Below are 20,162 nucleotides of genomic sequence, written 5' to 3'. Positions count from 1 at the left end.
CCGTGCATGTCGGAAGGTTCCAACCTCCCTGTTTATGTGAGCGAGATGGTATGGGCGCCGTGACGCAAGGGAGCTAATAAAGTGTTTGACTCGGCAGGTGGGTGGGACTAAGACCCCCGGCCGAGGAAGCGTAACGATCTACCTGTGTGTCCCGTGTCCATGTCATTTCAATCGCGTGTTTGCGGCCCGCGCGTTACTTACCAGAATGTAAAGCCCCGATCGGCCGGTGCACTTTCATGCGCGCTGCGCACGCAAAAGACAGAACAAATTGGCGACGAGGCGGCGAACCCACGTGGCGAAAGCGGCAGTGTGAAAAAAAAGAGCCGCTGAAGCAAATCAGCGCGAGGCGAAATTAATCCTCCACGTGCCCATACTGGAGTGAGCTGCAGCCCCGGAGAAACGCGCGCTCAGCAAGAAAGAAAGTAGACGGTGTCCTAAGACAATACAACGGCCTGTGGAGACTGGTCGACAGCCCGAGCACAGAAAGGAGGTGAGAGAGAGTACAGCTCACGAACGAAGGGGCACAGACATCTGGGTTTCAATAAATTAAAAAAATAAATAAAAATAAACGTCGAATTAACAGAAGAAGGGACAGGAAAAGAAAAACAAAGCATATTTTGAGAAAACAAAAGGGGAACAACAATAAAAGGCCGGAAAAGTTGGACAAAAGTTAAGGACATAAAGAGGGGACACATATATAAAAAAAAAAAAACAAAAAAAAAAATGGCTACATTCCCGGTCATAGAGCCTTTTATTATGGAAGGACCCCCAACAGCACAGGCAGCAAAGTGGAAATCATGGGTGGAACGGTTAGAAAACTACTTTGCAGCGGTTGCACTAGACCCGGATAGACAAAGACCAATGCTTCTGCACATGGGAGGAGCGATGCTGCACAGAGTCAGCAAGACAGTAGCTGAAGAAGGGCCCCCATTCACGTACCGAACGCTAAAAAGGCCAATAACTGCATATTTTGAACCAATGGCAAATCCAGACTATGAACGATTCCTCCTGCGCCAGGCCAAACAAAGCTCAGATGAACCAGTAGATACATACTATGCAAGGTTAAAGGAATTAGCAAGCACGTGCACACTGCCTGACCCAGATGATGAGATAAGAGCACAATTTATCCAAGGATGCCACTCAACAAAGCTAAGAGAGCACATCCTTCAGGTCCCAGGCATGACGATGGCGAACATGCTGACGATGGGCAGGTCAAAAGAACTGTCCAGGGTAAGAGCCGCACACATGGAAACAGCGCTTGCACAAACTATAAAAACAGAACCGGTAAACGTCATAGCATCAAACAGCATGACAAAAAAGAAAGACAGAACAAAACTGACAGGGGCGCAACGATCATGCTACATGTGTGGAGGATCATTCCCACACCAAGGAAAATGTCCAGCTCAAGGGAAACAATGTGCCAATTGTCAAAAGCTGAATCATTTTGCAAAAGTTTGTCGATCAAACACCAGAACAAAAGGAGAGAGACAAAAGACAAGTCAAGGGGCCAAGGCGATACAACCACCAGATCTCAGTCCTGACATGGATGATGATGATGAGCCAGAAGACACTGTGTACATAATCCATGCAACGAAACCAGGCTGTACAAGCCGGAAAAAAATTCCCAGATGCCAAGTCACAGTAGCGGGACACCAGGTTATGGCCCTCATTGACACAGGGGCGTCAATAAATATACTGGCACAATCTGACTTCGATAAAATGCCATGTCGCCCCCCTTTGCGACTCACCACGGTACAAGCCTTCGCATTCGGATCAACCAGGCCTCTCCCAATGGCGGGAGTCTTCGTGACGGATATCAATCATGAGGAAGAAAAGGTACAATCCAAGGTGTACGTCACCAAAATAGGAACCGGAATGCTGCTCAGCTGCCGCACTGCAGAAGAGTTGAAATTAGTGACGTTCGCATTTAGCATTCACGTCAGGGGGCTAGTCAGTCTACAGGAAAAATACGCAGACATCTTCCAAGGAATTGGCTGCCTAAAAGGCCGCCAAATAAAGCTACATATAGATAAATCAATAGAACCAGTCGCGTTGAAACACCGACGCATTGCATTTCATCTCCGCCCACAAGTGGAGGCGGAACTAAAAAAACTGGAAGAGGCGGATATAATTGAGAAAGTAGAAGGGCCAACCCCATGGGTGTCACCCATAGTGGTCACTAGAAAGCCGAAGCAACCAGGGGAGGTACGCATATGCGTAGACATGCGCCTCCCAAACGTAGCCATCAAGAGGGAGCGCCACCTCACCCCGACGGTAGACGATATAGTGGCAGAGGTCAGCGGGTCCAAGTGGTTCTCAAAAATTGATCTACGAGCAGGATACCACCAAATAATGTTGGCTCCGGAGTCTAGAGCGATCACTACGTTCTCTACCCATGTGGGACTACGCCGGTACCGACGTTTGAGTTTTGGGATTGCCAGCACAGCAGAAGTCTTCCAGGACACAATCAGAGGAGTTCTAGCTGGCCTGGAGGGAGTCATAAACGTGAGTGACGATATCTTGGTACATGCACCCACAGTGGAGGTACACATGCAGAGATTACGGGCAGTATTCCAACGACTGCAGGAAAATGGACTAACTTTGCATCGCGAGAAGTGCGAGTTTTTGAGAAAAGACATTGCTTTCTTTGGGTATCATTTCTCAGAAAAAGGAGTTCGGCCGGACCCAGAGAAAGTAGCAGACATAAAATCAGCACAACCACCCACTTCAGTCACCGGCGTGCGAAGTTTCCTGGGGATGGTAACTTACTGCGGGAGGTTCATTCCCAATCTAACCTCCCTCACGGCCCCCCTCAGGGAGCTCACTAAGGCCCACACTCCGTGGGAGTGGAATGAGACACAAGAGAAGGCATTTCAGGACACAAAACAGGCACTATCAGCAGAGACGACGCTAGTTTTCTTTGACCCAGCAAAAGAAACAGAAATATCAGTGGATGCGAGCCCAACAGGTCTTGGAGCAGTGTTGTCTCAAAAGAAAAAGGAAGGTGACTGGACCCCTGTGGCATATGCCAGTCGAGCATTGACAGAAACGGAACAAAGATATTCACACATAGAAAAGGAGGCACTAGCAGTCAACTGGGCCTGTCGCCACTATCATCTATATATATATGGTCACCCATTCACGGTATACACCGATCACAAGCCGCTGATACCATTATTCAACAAGACAGCCTCACAGCCTCCCCCTAGAATTGAAAAATGGATTCTCCAGTTGCAAGGGTATCAGTTTGCAGTGGTATATCGCCCAGGGGCACAAAACCCAGCAGATTATTTGTCTCGGCATGCAAGACCGTTTACTGAACGGGAAAAGGAGGAGATTGAGAGTATAGAGGAGTACGTGAGGTTGATAGTGGAGAGGTCGAGGCCACTGCCTATATCCCTAAAAGAAATACAAGAGGCAACAAAGGAAGATGAGGTATTGCAATTGGCAATATCCTGTGTAAGCGATGGGAGATGGCATTTGTTGAAGCAGAATCTGAATCTAAGAACCAAGGAAGCCAACCACGATATGCAGGCCTTGTTTCGAGTCAGGCAAGAGCTGGCCGTGTCGCCGGAAAACTGCCTGCTGAGAGGAAGTAGGTTAGTTATTCCGGACCGCCTGAGACAAAGAACTGTTGAGTTGGCCCACAGTGCTCACCAGGGCGTGGTTAAAACAAAAGCTCGACTGAGGAGCAAAGTGTGGTTCCCTGACCTAGACATCTGGGTAGAGAAGATCATACAGAGGTGCCACGCATGTCGAATGGTAGGGCCGACGGATCCGCCGCCCCCCATCCTCACCAAATCCATCCCGGCAAAGCCCTGGCAAAGAGCCAGCGCGGATCTTGGAAGTTTGCCGGATGGAAGACACATGCTAGTTGTGATTGACGATTTCTCCAAATATCCGGAGGTCGAAGTTTTAGAATCGACAGTCACGGAAAAGGTCATACCATGTATAGAGAAAATAATGGCTACGCATGGTTTGATGCAGGAACTAAGGACTGACAACGGTCCCCCATTTTCGAGCAATGAGTTTGCAGCATATCTGGCATCGCATGGCATCCACCACAGAAAAATCACTCCACGATGGCCTCAAGCCAATGGTGAGGCCGAAAGGTTTATGAGGACCCTCAATAAGGTATTGCGGATTGCGGTAGCGAGGGAGAAAAATATAGACTGCGCGATATTTGAGTTTTTGAGAGAGTATCGACTGACCCCTCACAGTACAACTGGTGTCTCCCCGAGCCAGATCTGCATGCCAAGACAAATAAGGGATACCATTCCCCAGGTGGAAACCCTCACCGAGGCATCAGGACAATCAAAGAATAGGCACAAACAAGTGGAAGCGAGACTACGACAGAGACAGGTCCAAAATGAGAGAATGTCAAGGAAAAGGAGAGCGCATCCCAGACGTCTGAGTATAGGGGATGTGGTACTCATGAAAAATCTACATCTGGCCGGGAAGTTCAGAACAACTTTCGAATCGGGCCTGTGGACTGTCACTCGAGTAAAGGGGACGCTAGTGACCGTCACCCGAGGAAGCGAGATGGTAGCCAGGAACATTTCTTGTTTCAAAAAATACCACGGAGATCATTTTATTCATCACAGGAGCGAAAGTGATCGCAGCCATGAGGTAGAAGATGAAGATATAGAGCGACCAGGGTTTTTCCTGGGGAGTGAACTTGAGACTTGTCATACCGGCAACGGGGAGGATGTCAGAGTGGGAGATCTGGCACCTACGGGGGTGTCAACCCCGGTTGAGGAGAGCCTATCTGCAGAGGGGCTGGTGGAGAAATACAGCCGGGTGGTGAGTCAAAGAAGAGGAGAAGGAAGGTATTATCTGAGGTCCCGCATATCACCCCCAGAGCGGCTGAAGGACTATGTGTGTGAGTAAAGTGGACACTGTAAGGGGTGGGTATTATGGTGGTCGAAATGCTAGTGGAAAAGTCAGTGTGTGCAAGGTTACAACCACGTATTCAAGGAAGAACACACTGATGTTTAGTTGTAAGTTAATTTATAGTTGAGGAGGAATGTTATGTTTGGGAGGGGCGCCCCACAGTTCTCGGCGCACAGGGGTGTTTTGTATGTCTAAACCCCGTGCATGCCGGAAGGTTCCAACCTCCCTGTTTATGTGAGCGAGATGGTATGGGTGCCGTGACGCAAGGGAGCTAATAAAGTGTTTGACTCGGCAGGTGGGTGGGACTAAGACCCCCGGCCGAGGAAGCCTAACGATCTACCTGTGTGTCCCGTGTCCATGTCATTTCAACCGCGTGTTTGCGGCCCGCGCGTTACTTACCAGAATGTAAAGCCCCGATCGGCCGGTGCACTTTCATGCGCGCTGCGCACGCAAAAGACAGAACAGTGGTGAGCATCAGCGCAGTGTGCTTTAAGATTGCAGTGTCACACCAGTGTAGCGTGCTCTTGCAGTGCAGATTCATGCTTCGGTGCAGTCCATCAGGTCACTATTGCAGATCATTGAAGTGCTCTATGTCAGTGTAGTATCATTACATGAGTGTAGTTTACGCTGGCAGTGCGGTATCACAGACTACCTTGTGTCAGGCCTGCTGGTCCTAGAATTTAAAAACATCCTTAACAGGTGGAACTACTAAAACACTGGCAAACTTGAGAGCTCTGCTAATGTATGTTGCTCTGCCTTACAAAGCTATGTTTGTAACTTCAAATTATGAAATAAATGTATTGAGTAATAAAAGCGACCCCAGAGGCCTCAAATCACGAATCTCATTCTGGGTTTCTAGAATGCCAGGAAGGGTGTGGCAGTGGGCAGGAGAAAGCACAGGGCCAAAGTATCGAGAAAGTCAAGGAAACGGTAAAGAAGTGCGTGTAAATAAAATAATAAATATACTCCCAGATATTCCATACGTCTGTCTGTGTAGGATCGGATGTTCGGCAATATCTGTGGAGGAGGAAGAGTGCGATGGTCCCTATCTGTCTGAAGAAACTCAGATCAGGGACTACGCATCTGATGCATATCAGATCCTGATGTGAGCACAGCAGGAAGTGCTAGACATGATGAAGCATGTAGTCCCTATAAAACTCATGCTGCAAGCATATAAGCACCTTTCAAAGGCAAAAGGATCTGAACGTTCCAACAGGCAGTTCTCGCTGTATTTAAGTTCCACAACCCAGACGAAGAAGCACACAATGGGGCATATTTACAAGAAACTCATGCATCAGCACTGATGCCCCAGTTTTCTTGCGTCGCCCCTGCCCCACCTAATGACACAATGGATACGCTGTATTTACAATTTAGCACACCATGGTGGTTGTTAGGACAATAGCACCAGAACATTTGACACTATTGTGGCGCTTTTCTGCACTAGCCTCAAAAATGTTGACACTAGTGCAGCAAGGTGTAAGGAGGCCCACATGTTACTATTGGTGCATCATTTTAATGCCTGCTTTGAGCACACGTTAAAAATGATGCCAAAAATGGCGCAGGGAAATGTTGTCGATTTCACTGCACCATTTTCGCGGGCGTCTTAGCGCCAGAACGCCCCCTTGAATATATTATGCCTGATGCAGGCATAATGTGGCACAAGGGGATGCAAAGTGGTGAAATGAATGTATGGCACCACTTTGTAAATACAGCGCAGCAAAAATGCCTCCTTAACACCACACTAGCATAAAAAAATGACACTAATGTGGAGCAAGGAGGCACTAGGGGCTTGTAAATATGCCCCAATATTTCCTCAATCAAATAGTGTAAACACCATGACACCCAACAGGTGGGTGGAGTCAAAGCCCCTCTCCTGGTGATTCCCGCATAATTGTCTGGTGACAGCTGCATTGTCAAATCAGACAATAAAAAAAAAGAAGATGTATTGGGAGAGAGAATTTGATAGAAGAATTGAAAAATGGGGGGAGTGTAAGCAAGGCATAACTTGTAAAGAGAATGGGTAAAGGATAAGAGGGAAGAAAATGGACATCGATTCACCAAAACTCTAGAGGCACCGGAAGTGACATTACATGCCCTTTGACCCCTGACCATGACATCACAGGCAGTTACATCATATGATTTGTCTTCTCAGGAAATAATGTCACATACATAACCTTTGACCATGATAACTCTTCGGAGTTATATTAATAAACTCTACAAACACTACTAAAATACCATCATAGTTAAGGAAGCATGTGTTTTTCCTTACCATGTATACGTAGCTAGAGTGTATGGAGTATTATCAACTCTTCCAAATAGCAACAGTATTATAAATTTTTAGAATTTCAATGCAGAGTGTCAAAGTGAATTAATTTATTACATGCAATAAAACTGGTTTATGGACTTATGGCTCTGTGCTGTCTCCTTCTTAGTCAACACTTAATAACGGATATTGTTGCGTATGTTCTCATTACTCTAATGAGACTACTGGATTTGAGTGGCAGAATTGCCTGGACTGTGGGGGACTGAGACTGAGTCTGCTCCAAGTGACAGCTGTCAGCCAAATCCGGGTTTGTTCTGGCTGACTAGCAATGCCTCAACTCAACCCAAGAGTGTGGATGATTTGGCAACAGGGTGCATGACTTAAATGACTCCTTAGGGAAATCGTGGTCACTCAGATCTCTTCCGTCTCTCCCAGTTACATTAGTCTCACGTATGCAATGACTTTCAGAGGCAGAATAAAATTCAATAAGGTTTTATTGAAGCAACTGCATCTTGGATAGTAAAGCTTGTATTGCAATAACTAGGACGATGAAGCACAACAGGATTAAAAATTAAAAAAGTGACAAGGAGAGTAAAATAGAGGAATAACGCTACCATATTGTCACTAGGGTTTGTATAGATAGTTCCTACCTAGGCTATGTTGGAGCACAGCGTGTTAAGCTCTAATTCTGCCCTTCGGGTTCCCCCTGGGAAGACATCATCCCTCATACCTGGGTAGGAGGCCTGAAGTCTGCATAAGCAGCTGCAGCGAAGCAATCAGCATACAGTCGTGGTCATCTGGCTGGAATCTCCCTCTAACGTACATGTGTCAAGGTAGTGTTTTTATAATAAAACAGCTGATGTTCCAAGAAAATATCCCACCATAAGAGTGTGTATGTTTCTGTGAACAGTGGAGAAAAAATGTACCACTTTCGCCGGCAACCTATCTCACTGCAGCCTTGAGAAAGCACGAAGTGAAAGAAATGTCTTTATTTAGGAACACAGTGCTGACCTGGGCGAGGAGCAACTAGAGAGAGAAAATAAAACAAGACCGCAACTGTAGCTGTTATTAATCTAGGTTAAAGTGCACAGCAGCAGGCCTAGTTTGCTGAAATAACATGTATGGAGATATAACTAAAATGGCTACACAACACCCTCCCCTTGCCAGTTCAAAGGTGGTTCAAATCCTAATTATATGAAAATTACTAAAATCTATCCTCGGGCATATATATAAGGGAATGTCAATAATGAGAAGTCAAAAGACACTTGAGCATGTATTTAAAAAGGAACATTTTAAATGTTAATTGTGACGTCAAGAAAAGCTGATTTTCAAAAGTCAGAGTCATTTTTAAAGTCTCCAATTGAATCCGGGATAATTGTAGACAGGAAGTCCTCCACTTCGGCAGGTGGTAGAGTGGAAAGTTCCCCATCAAGGAAAACCAAGGAGCATTCGTGTTCAAAGCCTGAGCCCCAACCGAGGCAGCAGTATTCCGTGATGTGCCCAACAGTGAGTTTAGAGCTGCATAATCCACGTAGGACAACTCATAAACAGCTTCCCATAGCAAATGCACCCTCAACGCGCATGTCTGGTAATGAGCCCTAAGAGAGAACATCAACAGATCAGCGTCCAATTAAAGCAATTGTTGCTTAGGAAGATAAACTTTCTGTGAATATTCAAAAGTGCACCGCAGGCACTGAAACATGGGCTGCACACAATGCAAAACCGGTCAGTCACACTCCAATTGCTCCAGGAGTTGTGCTCCAAAGTACTGCATCATGTGTTCACGACACAGCTGCGCTGGTGGAAGCTCTTTCAGTTCTCCTTGTTGCGAAGAGACAGCCATTGCACAGAAAAAGTAGCAATAGCAAGAAGCCACGTATTATAGCCAAAGTTATCGGAAATCCCCCGAAAATACTGGAGAATATTGAGTGGATGCCTGAAGGTATTATGCCGAATATAGAGGAGAAGGTGTGAACGAAACCAGAACCAACAGCCTTAAAGAAATTAGCGATTCCAGTAGTACTGGACGCATTAAATATCTGTCCCACGAGTTCACCAAAGTGTCTCAGAAAGTTAGTACTTAAAAGGGACTGTATCTCCGCCTGTGACCTCGCAACCTGAAGCGCATAGTTCTCGCATGCAGATGTGAGTACCACATGTTTTTGAGACAATAAAGCCTTGAGTCTGCTCAACTTGTCAAAATTCACATTTGAAGTAGCGAATTGGGGTCAAATCTCAGCTACTTCCTTGTTTCGTGTAGGAGGAAAAAGTACATTCCCGCAGCATTTAACAATTTTAGAGACCAAAACGATGTAAACTATTTCGGCTCGCATCCCACAACAGCTCTCGCTATTAAGTTAAGGAGCACATAGCTGCCATTCGAGAGCACCTGGAACGCCAGTCTAATCAAGGAGACTGGAACTCCCTTCAGATAACAAGGGAGTTCGTTGATGAAGTGTTAAACCCCTTGCAAGGACAGCTGTTTACAAACCATTGAATAACTGACAGAAGTCCCACATTTGCTACCACTAGGAAAGACCTCCTTCATGCTACTGAGACATTTGTACAAGAAGGGTAGCTCCCACAACTCATGGATGTAACTATATCCTAGCCTTTCTTATCTGCCCACTGGAATGTGTTTTAAGCAGGACGTGAATTGAAGTGTTGAAATAGGTTACCCCGTGCATTAACCACTCAGCAGATGGTATTTCAGCCACAGTGAAAGGTAACTTTTATAATTTCTCGATATTTAACATGACATAAATTGCTTCTTTTTTAGCCATTAGTTGTTGATTTGTCAAACTAAATGTGGATGTTAGACCTGACAGCCTTAGGGTGGTCACCCCTAACTTTTTGCCTGCCTCCCTCCACTTTTTGGACACTGTTTTTGCTGGTTTTAGGACTCTGTGCAGTTTACCATGGCTAACCAGTGCTAAAGTGCATATGCTCTCTTCCTTAAAACATGGTGACATTGGTTCATACCCAATGGGCTTATTTAATCTACTTGTAAGACCCCAGTAAAGTGCACTACAGGTGTCCAGGGCCTGAAGATTAAATGCTACCATTGGGCCTGCAGCACTGATTGTGCCACCCACATAAGTAGCCTCTTAACCATGCCTCAGGCCTGACATTGCAAGACCTGTGTGTGCAGCTTCACTGCCACTTCGGCTTTGAGTGGTAGATTCTGATCTGAAAGGAGTATCAGGGTCATATTTAGTATGGCCAATATGGTAATATAAAATCCTGCTAACTGGTGAAGTTGAATTTAATATTAGTATTTTAGAAATGCCACTTTTAGAAAGAGAGCATTTCTCTGCACTTAAATCTTCTGTGCCTTACAACCCACGTCTGGTTAGGTTACTAGCCAGCTCCCTTGTGGATTTCACTCAGACAACCCCAAACACAGGATGCTCAGTCACACCTGCACACATCTACTGTATATACTGAATGGGTCTTCCTGGGCTGGGAGGGTGGAGGGCCTGACACGTATATTTGAAAGGACAGTGGCCTGCCCTCACACAATGGACTGCCAAACCCCCTACTGGGAACTTGGCAGACAGGATGGAACTGAAAGGGGACCTGATGCTCTTCCAAGCCACCCTTTGAAGTCTCCCCCACTTCAAAGGCAAATTTGGGTATTTAAACATCTGACCCTACTAACTCAGACACTTCTAGAAAATATACCACTGGTGAAGAAACTCTGAACCAGAACCTGCACCCTGCCAAGAGGAACTGCCTGGCTTCCCAAAGGACTTGCCTGACTGCTTTTCTGCAAATGACTGCTGCCTTGCTGTTGCCCTGCTGCCTGTCTGCCCTCTGGCTCTGCTGAGAAGTGCTCTCCAAGGGGATGGATAGAGCTTGCCTCCTGTTCTGTGAAGTCTTGGGACCAAAAAGACTTCATCCTGGGCAGAACTCCTTGTGAGGTGAAAATTCAACACACAGCCTGCATCGCGATGAAAAAATCACTGCACGCCGAACAGGAAGAACGCAGCCTGGAACTTCGACGCACGGCCCAGTGGATCGATGCAAAGCTAAACCTGACCGATCCAGCCCAACTTCCTGCGAGAAGAATCGACGGAGCACCTGCCGTGCAACAGAAATTTCCACGCAATGCCCACCAGATTGATGCAGCTCCTGTGTGGAAATCGACGCCAAAGCCTTCCCTGCATGGCAAATTATTGACGCATCAGAGGTACTTTGTGCTCGCAAGAGACACTTGTTGCTTTTAAAAGACTGAAGATTCTTTTTTATCATTCTCTGAAGTGATATTTTAATTTGTACTTATGAAATCTTGATCATTTTGACCTGCATTTAACCAGATAAATATGATAAAACATGTTCTAAACACTGTGTGGTGTATTTTTGTGGTGCTATACTGTGTTATTGCATGATCTATTGCACAAATACTTTACATATTGTCTTCTAAGTTAAGCCTGACTGCTCAGTGCCAAGTTACCAGAGAGTGGGCACAGGATAATTTGAATTGTGTGTGACTTAACCTGACTAGAGTAAGGGTCCCTGCTTGGACAGGGGGTAACTGGACTGCCAACCAAAGACCCCATTTCTAACAGTGGAAAATATGTCCCTTGTGCTAACGTGTTGCTAGGGAATGCGACCTGCCTTCAGTGTTTGTAGTGTCCAACCTAACTGCATAATGGACCTTAGTTGACTCTCTCAGTGAAGTAAAGAGGGCATGTTGTTCTATATTATGTCTATTGTAGAAGACATTTTGTTGTTTAAGGTGTATATCTGATCAGACAGGGTATTAATCCAATTGTCTACAACAGCTAATGCCTTCTGTAAGTTTTCCTGATCTATTTGCCTAAACCGGGCAGCGGCTTCTTGTTGGGAAAGCTTCCATATTTCATTATAGACTGCATATAAGAAGTGTTTTCTGTGTTGTTTTCTGGGGCCTAACAGGAAATCCTGTAAATCAGTGTCGTTCGACAGGAGATTGAGGTGTTCTTTAACAGCATCTAGTGAGGAAACCTTCAACCATTGCTGGCATATTTTCCCTACTCTGTATGCTGTTACTATACCCATATGTTCAGATGACACATAGTGAGGGTCTGGCCTACTTGTTCTAAAACCCCCGTGGAGTTTACAAAACGTTTATGACACCCATTTGGTATCTACTGGCCACAATAATTACCCACCAGGACATGAAATCGAGGCATTAAATGTGCCGTTTTGGACCCATTCATCGAGCTGATCTTCAGTTGCATTGATACATTTTTGCCACTTGTAAAATTTTTCAGGGGAAGGAATACTGGGCGCAATCAATTCCTTAAATTTTGCTTAGTCTAAATAGATTGTCTGTTGTACAGTTTCATTAAAAAAATATATCATTTGAACAGGTATCAGGCATGCTCTAAACAAAGCTTCCTTTCCCCTTATTTGCCATTTTTTTTGTTCCCCATACACTTTTTAAGTCAATTGACATCAACCAATATTCATAGCCTTCTATAGCCAACCGGGAAACAAAGGAATCAGAATAAATGGACTTTGTATCTGTCAATAATACATGTACATTTTCCATAAATGGCAATTTGAAAAAATATGACTCAGCATTTTTAAAATTGTGCCCAGAAAAATATGGAATCTTTTGTTTTAGAACTTGAGGAGTTGGACAATGTTCCCATTGTGTGTAATTAAAAATATTCTTTGGGGTACTTGCTCTGTGAATGAAATGATGTCCATAATAATTATAGCAGAACATGTCATCATCATTTTCTTTGGATTGATAAACATCTTCACTTTCAAATACAGTAAAATACTACATTTCAGTCATCATAGAATCATCTGTTTTTACATCCCAGTCATCAGGAACAACTCCGGGTATTATTACATCATTCATAGAAAGTTTAAACAACTAAGGTATTTGAATGACCTCTGTCGGGCCGTATATATCAAATGTGACCTTGGGCCAGATGAACGAAATTCCGGCTTTGCGACTCGCAATTTGCGAGTCGCAAAGCCGGATGCAGGATGGTGTCCCTGACACAATCTGCGAGTCACAAGGGGGTCGCAAAGGCCCACCTCATTAATATTAATGAGGTGGGTCACAATTTGCGACCCCCTTGCGAGTCGCAGCACTCACAGGGATGGTGGCCTGCTGGAGACAGCAGACCACCATGTCTGTGAGTGCTTTTAAATAAAACAGCTTTTTTTGTAATACAGCCCGTTTTCCTTAAAGGAAAACGAGATATATTACAAACGAAAAAATGAAACGTGTCAGTTTCATTTTTTCAGAGCAGGCAGTGGTCCATAGGTCCACTGCCTGCTCTGAAAAACATTTTTCAGGGCCATTCACAAAGGGGAAGGAGTCCCATGGGGACCCCTTCCCTTTTGTGAATGGGTTACTACCAGTGTGACACTGGTGGTAACTGCGAATTGCTTTGCGACCGCGTTCGCGGTCACAAAGCAATTCTGCATTGCGATGCGACTGGCAAATAGGAAGGGGAACACCCTCGCATGACTCGCATTCCCATTTTGCGAGTTGGTACCCAGGTTACCGACTCGGAAAATGGTAATGGGCATCGCAATGTGGCTTTTGTGCCTCGCAAACAGCAATTTTTGCTATTTGCGAGGCGCAAAAGCCTTGCTACATCTGGCCCTTTATCTCAGAACAATCCCATCAGGAATTGGTATAGCAAAAATTTTCATGAAAGACAAGTCTCTGCGGACCTTGTGAGAAGAAAAATGTAGTTTTAGGGCCTCATCCACCAGTTCAACTGTTGGTCGTTCAGAAAGGTAATGACCATGTATTGAGAGAAAGAAAGTAATAAAGCCAATCCCTTGGAGGAAAGCTAATACAGTCTAGGAAAGCCACAGATAGCTCCATGGAGAAATAAAATAATTAGTTTTAAGCCAATTTATCCGCTTACGTGTTTTTGGCAGTTCAGATTCAGGAGATGCAGATGAGTCCGAAAAGGTGTCATTGATGTCGGTAAAGTATCCAGAAGCAGTTCATGCAATGGTTCACTGTAAATGACGCCATCCGTTTGTGTAGAAGTCGAGTCAAGTCGATCAGCAATTTCCGTGCTGCTTGTTGTAATCAATCTTCTATGTCTTGTAGAGGGACATTCTGACCAGTACTGAGAGTGATTCGGGAACTACCGGTTGTTCCTGTTGGTCTTCTGTGCAGGATCAGCCACATGGTGTAACTTGACATTGTCGATAGAGACAAAGCGGTTTTCTTTAGAAGCAGGCAGCGGTGGTAAAATGACAGTTCTGGTGCCGTTTACTTCCAGGACTGGGACCGGTGCACGACAGGAAGGACTGAACTCCTTTTTCCCAGCACCTTTTTCACATACTAGATCTCCAACCTTTGGAATTCAGCCGGTAGGTGTTATTGATACATCCTTAGTTCCTACGGAAGCAGCACTGGCAGAAGCGTTGTTGTCACAGAACTGTTCTAATTCCTGCAAGACAGTGACACGTTCATTTACTTCAAAAGGTGTTTCTGCCGCCTCCACGGCAGGAATATCAAGATCTGGAACATACATTTGAGTTCCAAACAGGCACCCGTATGAAGTACGACCACCCCGTTGAACCTTCTAGGCAGATTGTTAAGTGCTCTCTGGACTCCATACAGGTGATTAAGCCAACTATGACCCGTGCCTAATACTCTGGCTGTTAAGGATTGCTCTAATCTCAGTTTTGTCGCTCCATGACACTACTCCCTTTGGGATGAAATGGAGATGAGTAATGGAGCTGGACCTCTAGCAAAGCCATGGTGATCCTGAATGCCCTTGAGGCGAAAGCAGGGCCCTGGTCCGAGTGGAAAGTCACAACTGCATATGTGCAGATAAAGACTTGCAAATCTTAGCGTCCTAGCCTCAGCCCAGCATTGTGGCCACATCCGTAGAAATCTGGAGCAAGAGTCAACAGCGACTAAACTGTATTTTTATGCACTGTCCGGTGTTAGGGGACCACAATAGTCGAAGTACACACATTGTAAAGGTTTGTTGGAAATTAGGAGGGGTGGACCCCTTAATTTGTTGGCAGATGTCACAACAAAGGACATACTGCTTGGTCTGTTTGCATAGACCTGGCCACCAATAACGTGCTTGCAACAATGATATTGTAGCCGCCACACCAGCATGGGCAGAGGCAACCGCCTCATGCGCTGCTTTAATCAACTCTGGTCTTAGGTCTTTATTGGGAATTACTCGAACTCCCATGTCTGGTATTTTTACTTCTGCGTCAAGGAAGCCTCCCATCCTGTAGGAATATTAAGCAGGGAATGCTTTTGGGAAAAGCGTGCCTTCAGGCGTGGCTTTCAGGGCAGCCCATATATCATCGTCCGGTTTCGTTCTAGAAAGAGTTACTGCAGCAACAGAAGCAGTAGCTACTGCTGATTTGGGTGCTTCATCAGCTAGTGTATTTCCAACAACATGTATTCCAATGCGCTGGTGTCCAAGTGTATGTACAACATGAACATTTGGTAGCGTTTCCATCAGATCCACTACTTTCCCCCACAGTAGTTTGTGTTTGATGGGGTTACCTTTGGAATCTCCAGTAATGCAGATATTCATTGGAGGACTGGACACAGTAGTACGAATCACAGACAATCAGCGTAAGCTGGTCGAGACCCGTGTGTTCCAGTGCCATCACCAGAGCCTTTGGCTCTGCTAATTGTGCTGTGCAATCCCCTAGGGTTTGCATAAAGGTATGTTGTGATAGTATTTACTACCCTCCATGTTACCACTCACGACTTCGCAAGCAGCGGAATATTGGTGTTTTGTGCCCATAGCAGGTTGTGCTGAGCCATCGGCTTGGGTGTTGGGAAGAAGGACCAGAACTAATGTGGTGTAGCAGGTATCTTAACATATTGTAGATACTGCCCTCCTCCCAAAATAAAGGAGTCCCCGGCATTGTCTGGATGAGTTGCCTCTCAGGATATGTCACCTAGAGTCTTTTCATCTCTGTACCAACATGGACTTGGCTATCTTCTGGAGCGGTTGTGGGATCCGCAGTGCAAGTTCAGGGCATAAGGGGAATGCTGGAGCACTCTCCTGACTGCTCCCTCTCAAACCTCAGATACTTGACGAATAAAGTAAGGCATGTCTGATGGAACATGGGATCCACTCATTAATAACATGGGCAATGTATTTGCATTGTAGGAGTCCCTCAGAAGGGTCTCCTCCCAACTGTTTGCAGCGTCAACCACTGAACTACTTGTTGTAGCTGTGTTGTCATATAATAGAGCTCTATATTGGGGACCTCTAGACCCCCAAGGCCCCAGTTACTTTTCAGAGTGATCAGCCCCACACGCTTTCAGCTGTTAGTCCACAGTAGATCAATAATGAGGCTTTCAATCATCGTAGAGCTCCTTGGAGAGCGTATACACATCTAGGAAGCATTACCATTTTCATTGTAGTGATTTTGCCCATGAGGGAGAGAGGAAGATCTCTCCAAAATCTCATGGACATGCTCCACCACTCTCTCATATTAAGCTCTAGGAACAATTGTTTGGTAGGTGCCAAAGGGATCCCCAAATAGCAAACGTTATTCAATTCTCAAGGAATCCCCACAGCCAGGAGCATCTCAATCGGTACTCTAGACAGGGATCCCAATGGGAACAATTTAGATTTACATGTAGGCCTGAACTTTCCCCGAACTCATGCATCACATTCAGGAGTATGGGCACAGAATACAGTGGCTGTCGGAAAAATATTAGAGCGTCATCTGAGTTATGTGGTCTCCCCAACCATGATCCCCTAAGGGCCCATTGTTCTGTGCAATCTCTCAGCCATTGGCTCCATCACCAGCTGGAACGTAAGCAGTGACACAGGGCAACACTTCCTTGTCTTGAGATCCACCGTGAGTGCGGACGTGAAGATACTATTGGTAAATGCCCTTTGTGAATTCACAAAATCGTAATCTTAGAGGTTTGGTCTAAGTTTACACCAAATGTCTTAGTTTACCTTGGAGAATCGAGCTCCCGTATGCTTATAATTTTCAACTCCATGAAATATCCACAAAAAAGTTTCTTTTAGATCTAAACAGGACCTCACATATGCCAAACGGGAGAAGAACATAGAGATTATTTGAAATAATATTAGTGAGCTGCTGTTGTCTTACAATATTGAAAACACGCATTTAGATACATTTAGAATTTTGGCCAGTGTGCTTGTCAGTGTGTCAGGGACCTGGCCAATACTGCATGAAAGAGCTGTAATTAGATCGTAAATGCAAAACTGTTCCAAACAGGGGCCCCAAAATACATTAGGCCCGGGGCCCCTGAAATCTTTAAGATGTTCCTGGACTTTTTAGCTATGTCCATACGTTTCTGTAAAGTTTAAAATGCCTGATGTCTTGCATCTTTCAGACAGGGTTAGCCCTTAAGAGTTCTGACTAAAAAATATATTGGTTGCATTCATTGTTTCAGCTTCTGCTCAACATACTGATAACTATAATATTCATTATCGTATAATTAATCCACTATATAGTTAGACAATTGGAACTAATTTTTCCATAATGTTGGGTTTTGTGGATGAAATTCACAACTGAAAGATTTTATATATTTTATCATTGGATCTTATTATATTGTAATGTATTTAATCAACCAACTATGAGCTATTGATGCCTATACGTTTGATAATTAGGTTCATCTCTACTGTAGTGAATTCAGATACAAAGCATTGGAAGAAGTGTGGATGTTAACTGGCTCCTAGTACTGCCTTCTGGTAGCCAGGTGTGGAGGCCAACCTCAGTCCTTAGGTCTCTGACAAATAGGTGGACTGCTTCTATAATGATCATTATCAGGCTGATTTAATTCTTATGCTAAAGAGTTTGTTTCCTGTCCTCTAATTCTGAAGGTTCCTCACAAATCTGTGGGATAGGAGGGCATTCCACTATATTTTTTAACTTGAATGGGCAAATAGGGATTAGGTGTAAATCGGTCAAAATCCATGTCTATGCATAAGTCAAGGAAGTATATGTTGCTGTACAACGTACTATAGACCTTATGAGCGTTGACCACAGATGCTGGAAACATTATCATTCCAGGTTTATTTCACACCCGCCAAAATGGTTAAATTTTATTTCTCAAGGAGCACTTTGGCATGGCTACAGCGTGTCACTCGAAGTTTTATGTATTTAAAATAAAATACAATTAACAAATATATTCACGAGTTACAGCTGTCATGTCACTCTCCTTAAAAGCCTCATATATGACCATTTTGTAGTGTTGAATCTAAAGTTATTTGTTAATTCTTTTGTCAATTGTGATATTTTCAGGTAAATTTATACTGAACAGAAGGTTTATTTTCAGAACCTAATGCATTTTTTTTTATCTCCGTAGGATTACTTAGGAGCATGCATAGTTCTCACAGCTGCAGTTGCATCAATAAGGAATGACCTCAGCTCTGGGCTTGTGGGATTGGGTCTTACCTATGCCCTGACGGTATGTATCAGCAGAAGAATATGCTGACCTGAAGTTACCCTTCACTAATTTTATTCATTAATTAATACATGCTTGTGAGCCATAGAAATTGACACTGCAGTGAGAGGTAACGGATGGCAGTCAATATTTTAGCCAATGGTTTCAATCAGTACTGAAAATAGGCTCAGTTTTACTGGGCAAGTGTGGAAATCACTTGCAGGAGAATGCTATGGAAGTAGACTGGTACTTTCCCAGTGTTCTTTTCAGAATCACGACCACCCTCTTAAAGGGTATTAAAGAAGATTTATAGATTTTACTACATTACATCTGTTTAACTTTCCATAATCCATTATTCAGTCCTGGACAGGCAGGTTTCCAGAGAAAGCTGTTTATTTGCAGGTCGAGCTTAGGCAGCGCATGCGCTGTTTCTTCAAGACATGCTGTAAACTGTTCATGGGCTTTCATCCCGCCCATTAAGTTTACATTTATTATTAGGTGTGTCTTTGGAAAAGGCTTTTTTTGCTATTGGCTAATTTATCTTTTTTTCCCCACCTTGTGCTACCTGAAGCAGGGACTAACTACTTCTATTGTTCCACTGCCGTTCTTATCTGTTGTTTTTGTGCACTATTTTTTTCATTGGTTACTTGACTGCTTCCTTACTGGTTGTGTTTGGAACTCTGATGAACAGCCTTGCACTGCCGGCCACCACGCTTCCTCTGCTCTTTGCTGGCACTGCTCGCTCTCCTCCCCCTGCGGTCACTGGCTCTCATGGGACTGCCCCTCACTCCCTCTCCTCGGGCTGCAGCTGCATCCTTGTCTCTTTTGCTTGTTGTGCTCTTTTTTCCCCCCTCAGCCCTCGCAGTGCAGTTGATCCCCTCCCGCTGTTTTATATGTTGACGGGCTGTTTTCATGAGTGCGTCTGTGGGCGTTTGTTCTTTTTGATGCCAGGCGATTATTAATTGTGTTCTATTGGAGAAATGCTTACAACATGCATCATTAAGGTATTGCAGCTTTATTTATGGTGTATATTTCCTCCCTTCAGCTTTTTTGAAATGGCACCTCTGCTTCTGCAGTGCAGCCGCAGTGCCTTGCTTCAGCTGTCCCACCTGCATGTCTCATCAGTGAATTGTACAGCCAATTATGGGCTTTGCTCGGCAGTAGGTTGCGGTGTGCTCCTGCCCCACAGTAGGCTCCAAATGGCAGAGCAAATACATCATAGTAACCTAAAATGGTGGAACAGCCTCGTCCCATCTGTACAGCACTGGCTGGACTGCCCACCGCCACCTTGGCAGTAGCAAGATTGCACCTGTTGGTTCATATTCCCAGGAGCTGCAGCCACATCAGTCTAACTCCTGTAACAAAATCAAGAGAAGCCCCCTCCTCCATTGGCTAGTAAAACAACAAAAATTGGGGGTCGCTTTCACCCCACATCTCTAAGCCATGATGCCGCTGTACCTGCTAATTGAGATAATCTGTGTTTGGAGTTTGCGATTATACTTTTTCATGCCAGACGATTATTAATTTTCTTATATTGGAGAAATACTTACACCATGTATTATTAAGGTATTGCGACTCTATTTTTGGTTTATATTTTGTCCCTTCTGCTTTTTTAAA

The 20,162-nt window shown here is 44.7% G+C and overlaps 1 protein-coding gene across 4 annotated transcripts in view; it reads left to right on the top strand.

Annotated features, from left to right (window-relative positions):
- Positions 1–20,162, top strand: part of ABCC9 (ATP binding cassette subfamily C member 9) — an 843,291-nt gene that overhangs the window by 633,820 nt on the left and 189,309 nt on the right. For all 4 annotated transcript variants that reach the window (XM_069228541.1, XM_069228540.1, XM_069228543.1 and 1 more), the window contains one exon: positions 18,468–18,569. In XM_069228541.1, coding sequence (XP_069084642.1) covers positions 18,468–18,569 — 102 coding nt within the window. The remainder of the gene's footprint in view (positions 1–18,467; positions 18,570–20,162) is intronic.

This window comes from Pleurodeles waltl, chromosome 4_1 (assembly GCF_031143425.1).
Source record: "Pleurodeles waltl isolate 20211129_DDA chromosome 4_1, aPleWal1.hap1.20221129, whole genome shotgun sequence".
Classification (NCBI taxonomy): Eukaryota; Metazoa; Chordata; class Amphibia; order Caudata; family Salamandridae; genus Pleurodeles; species Pleurodeles waltl.
Note: the sequence above shows the minus strand (reverse complement) of the source record. Positions and strands in the feature narration are given on the sequence as shown.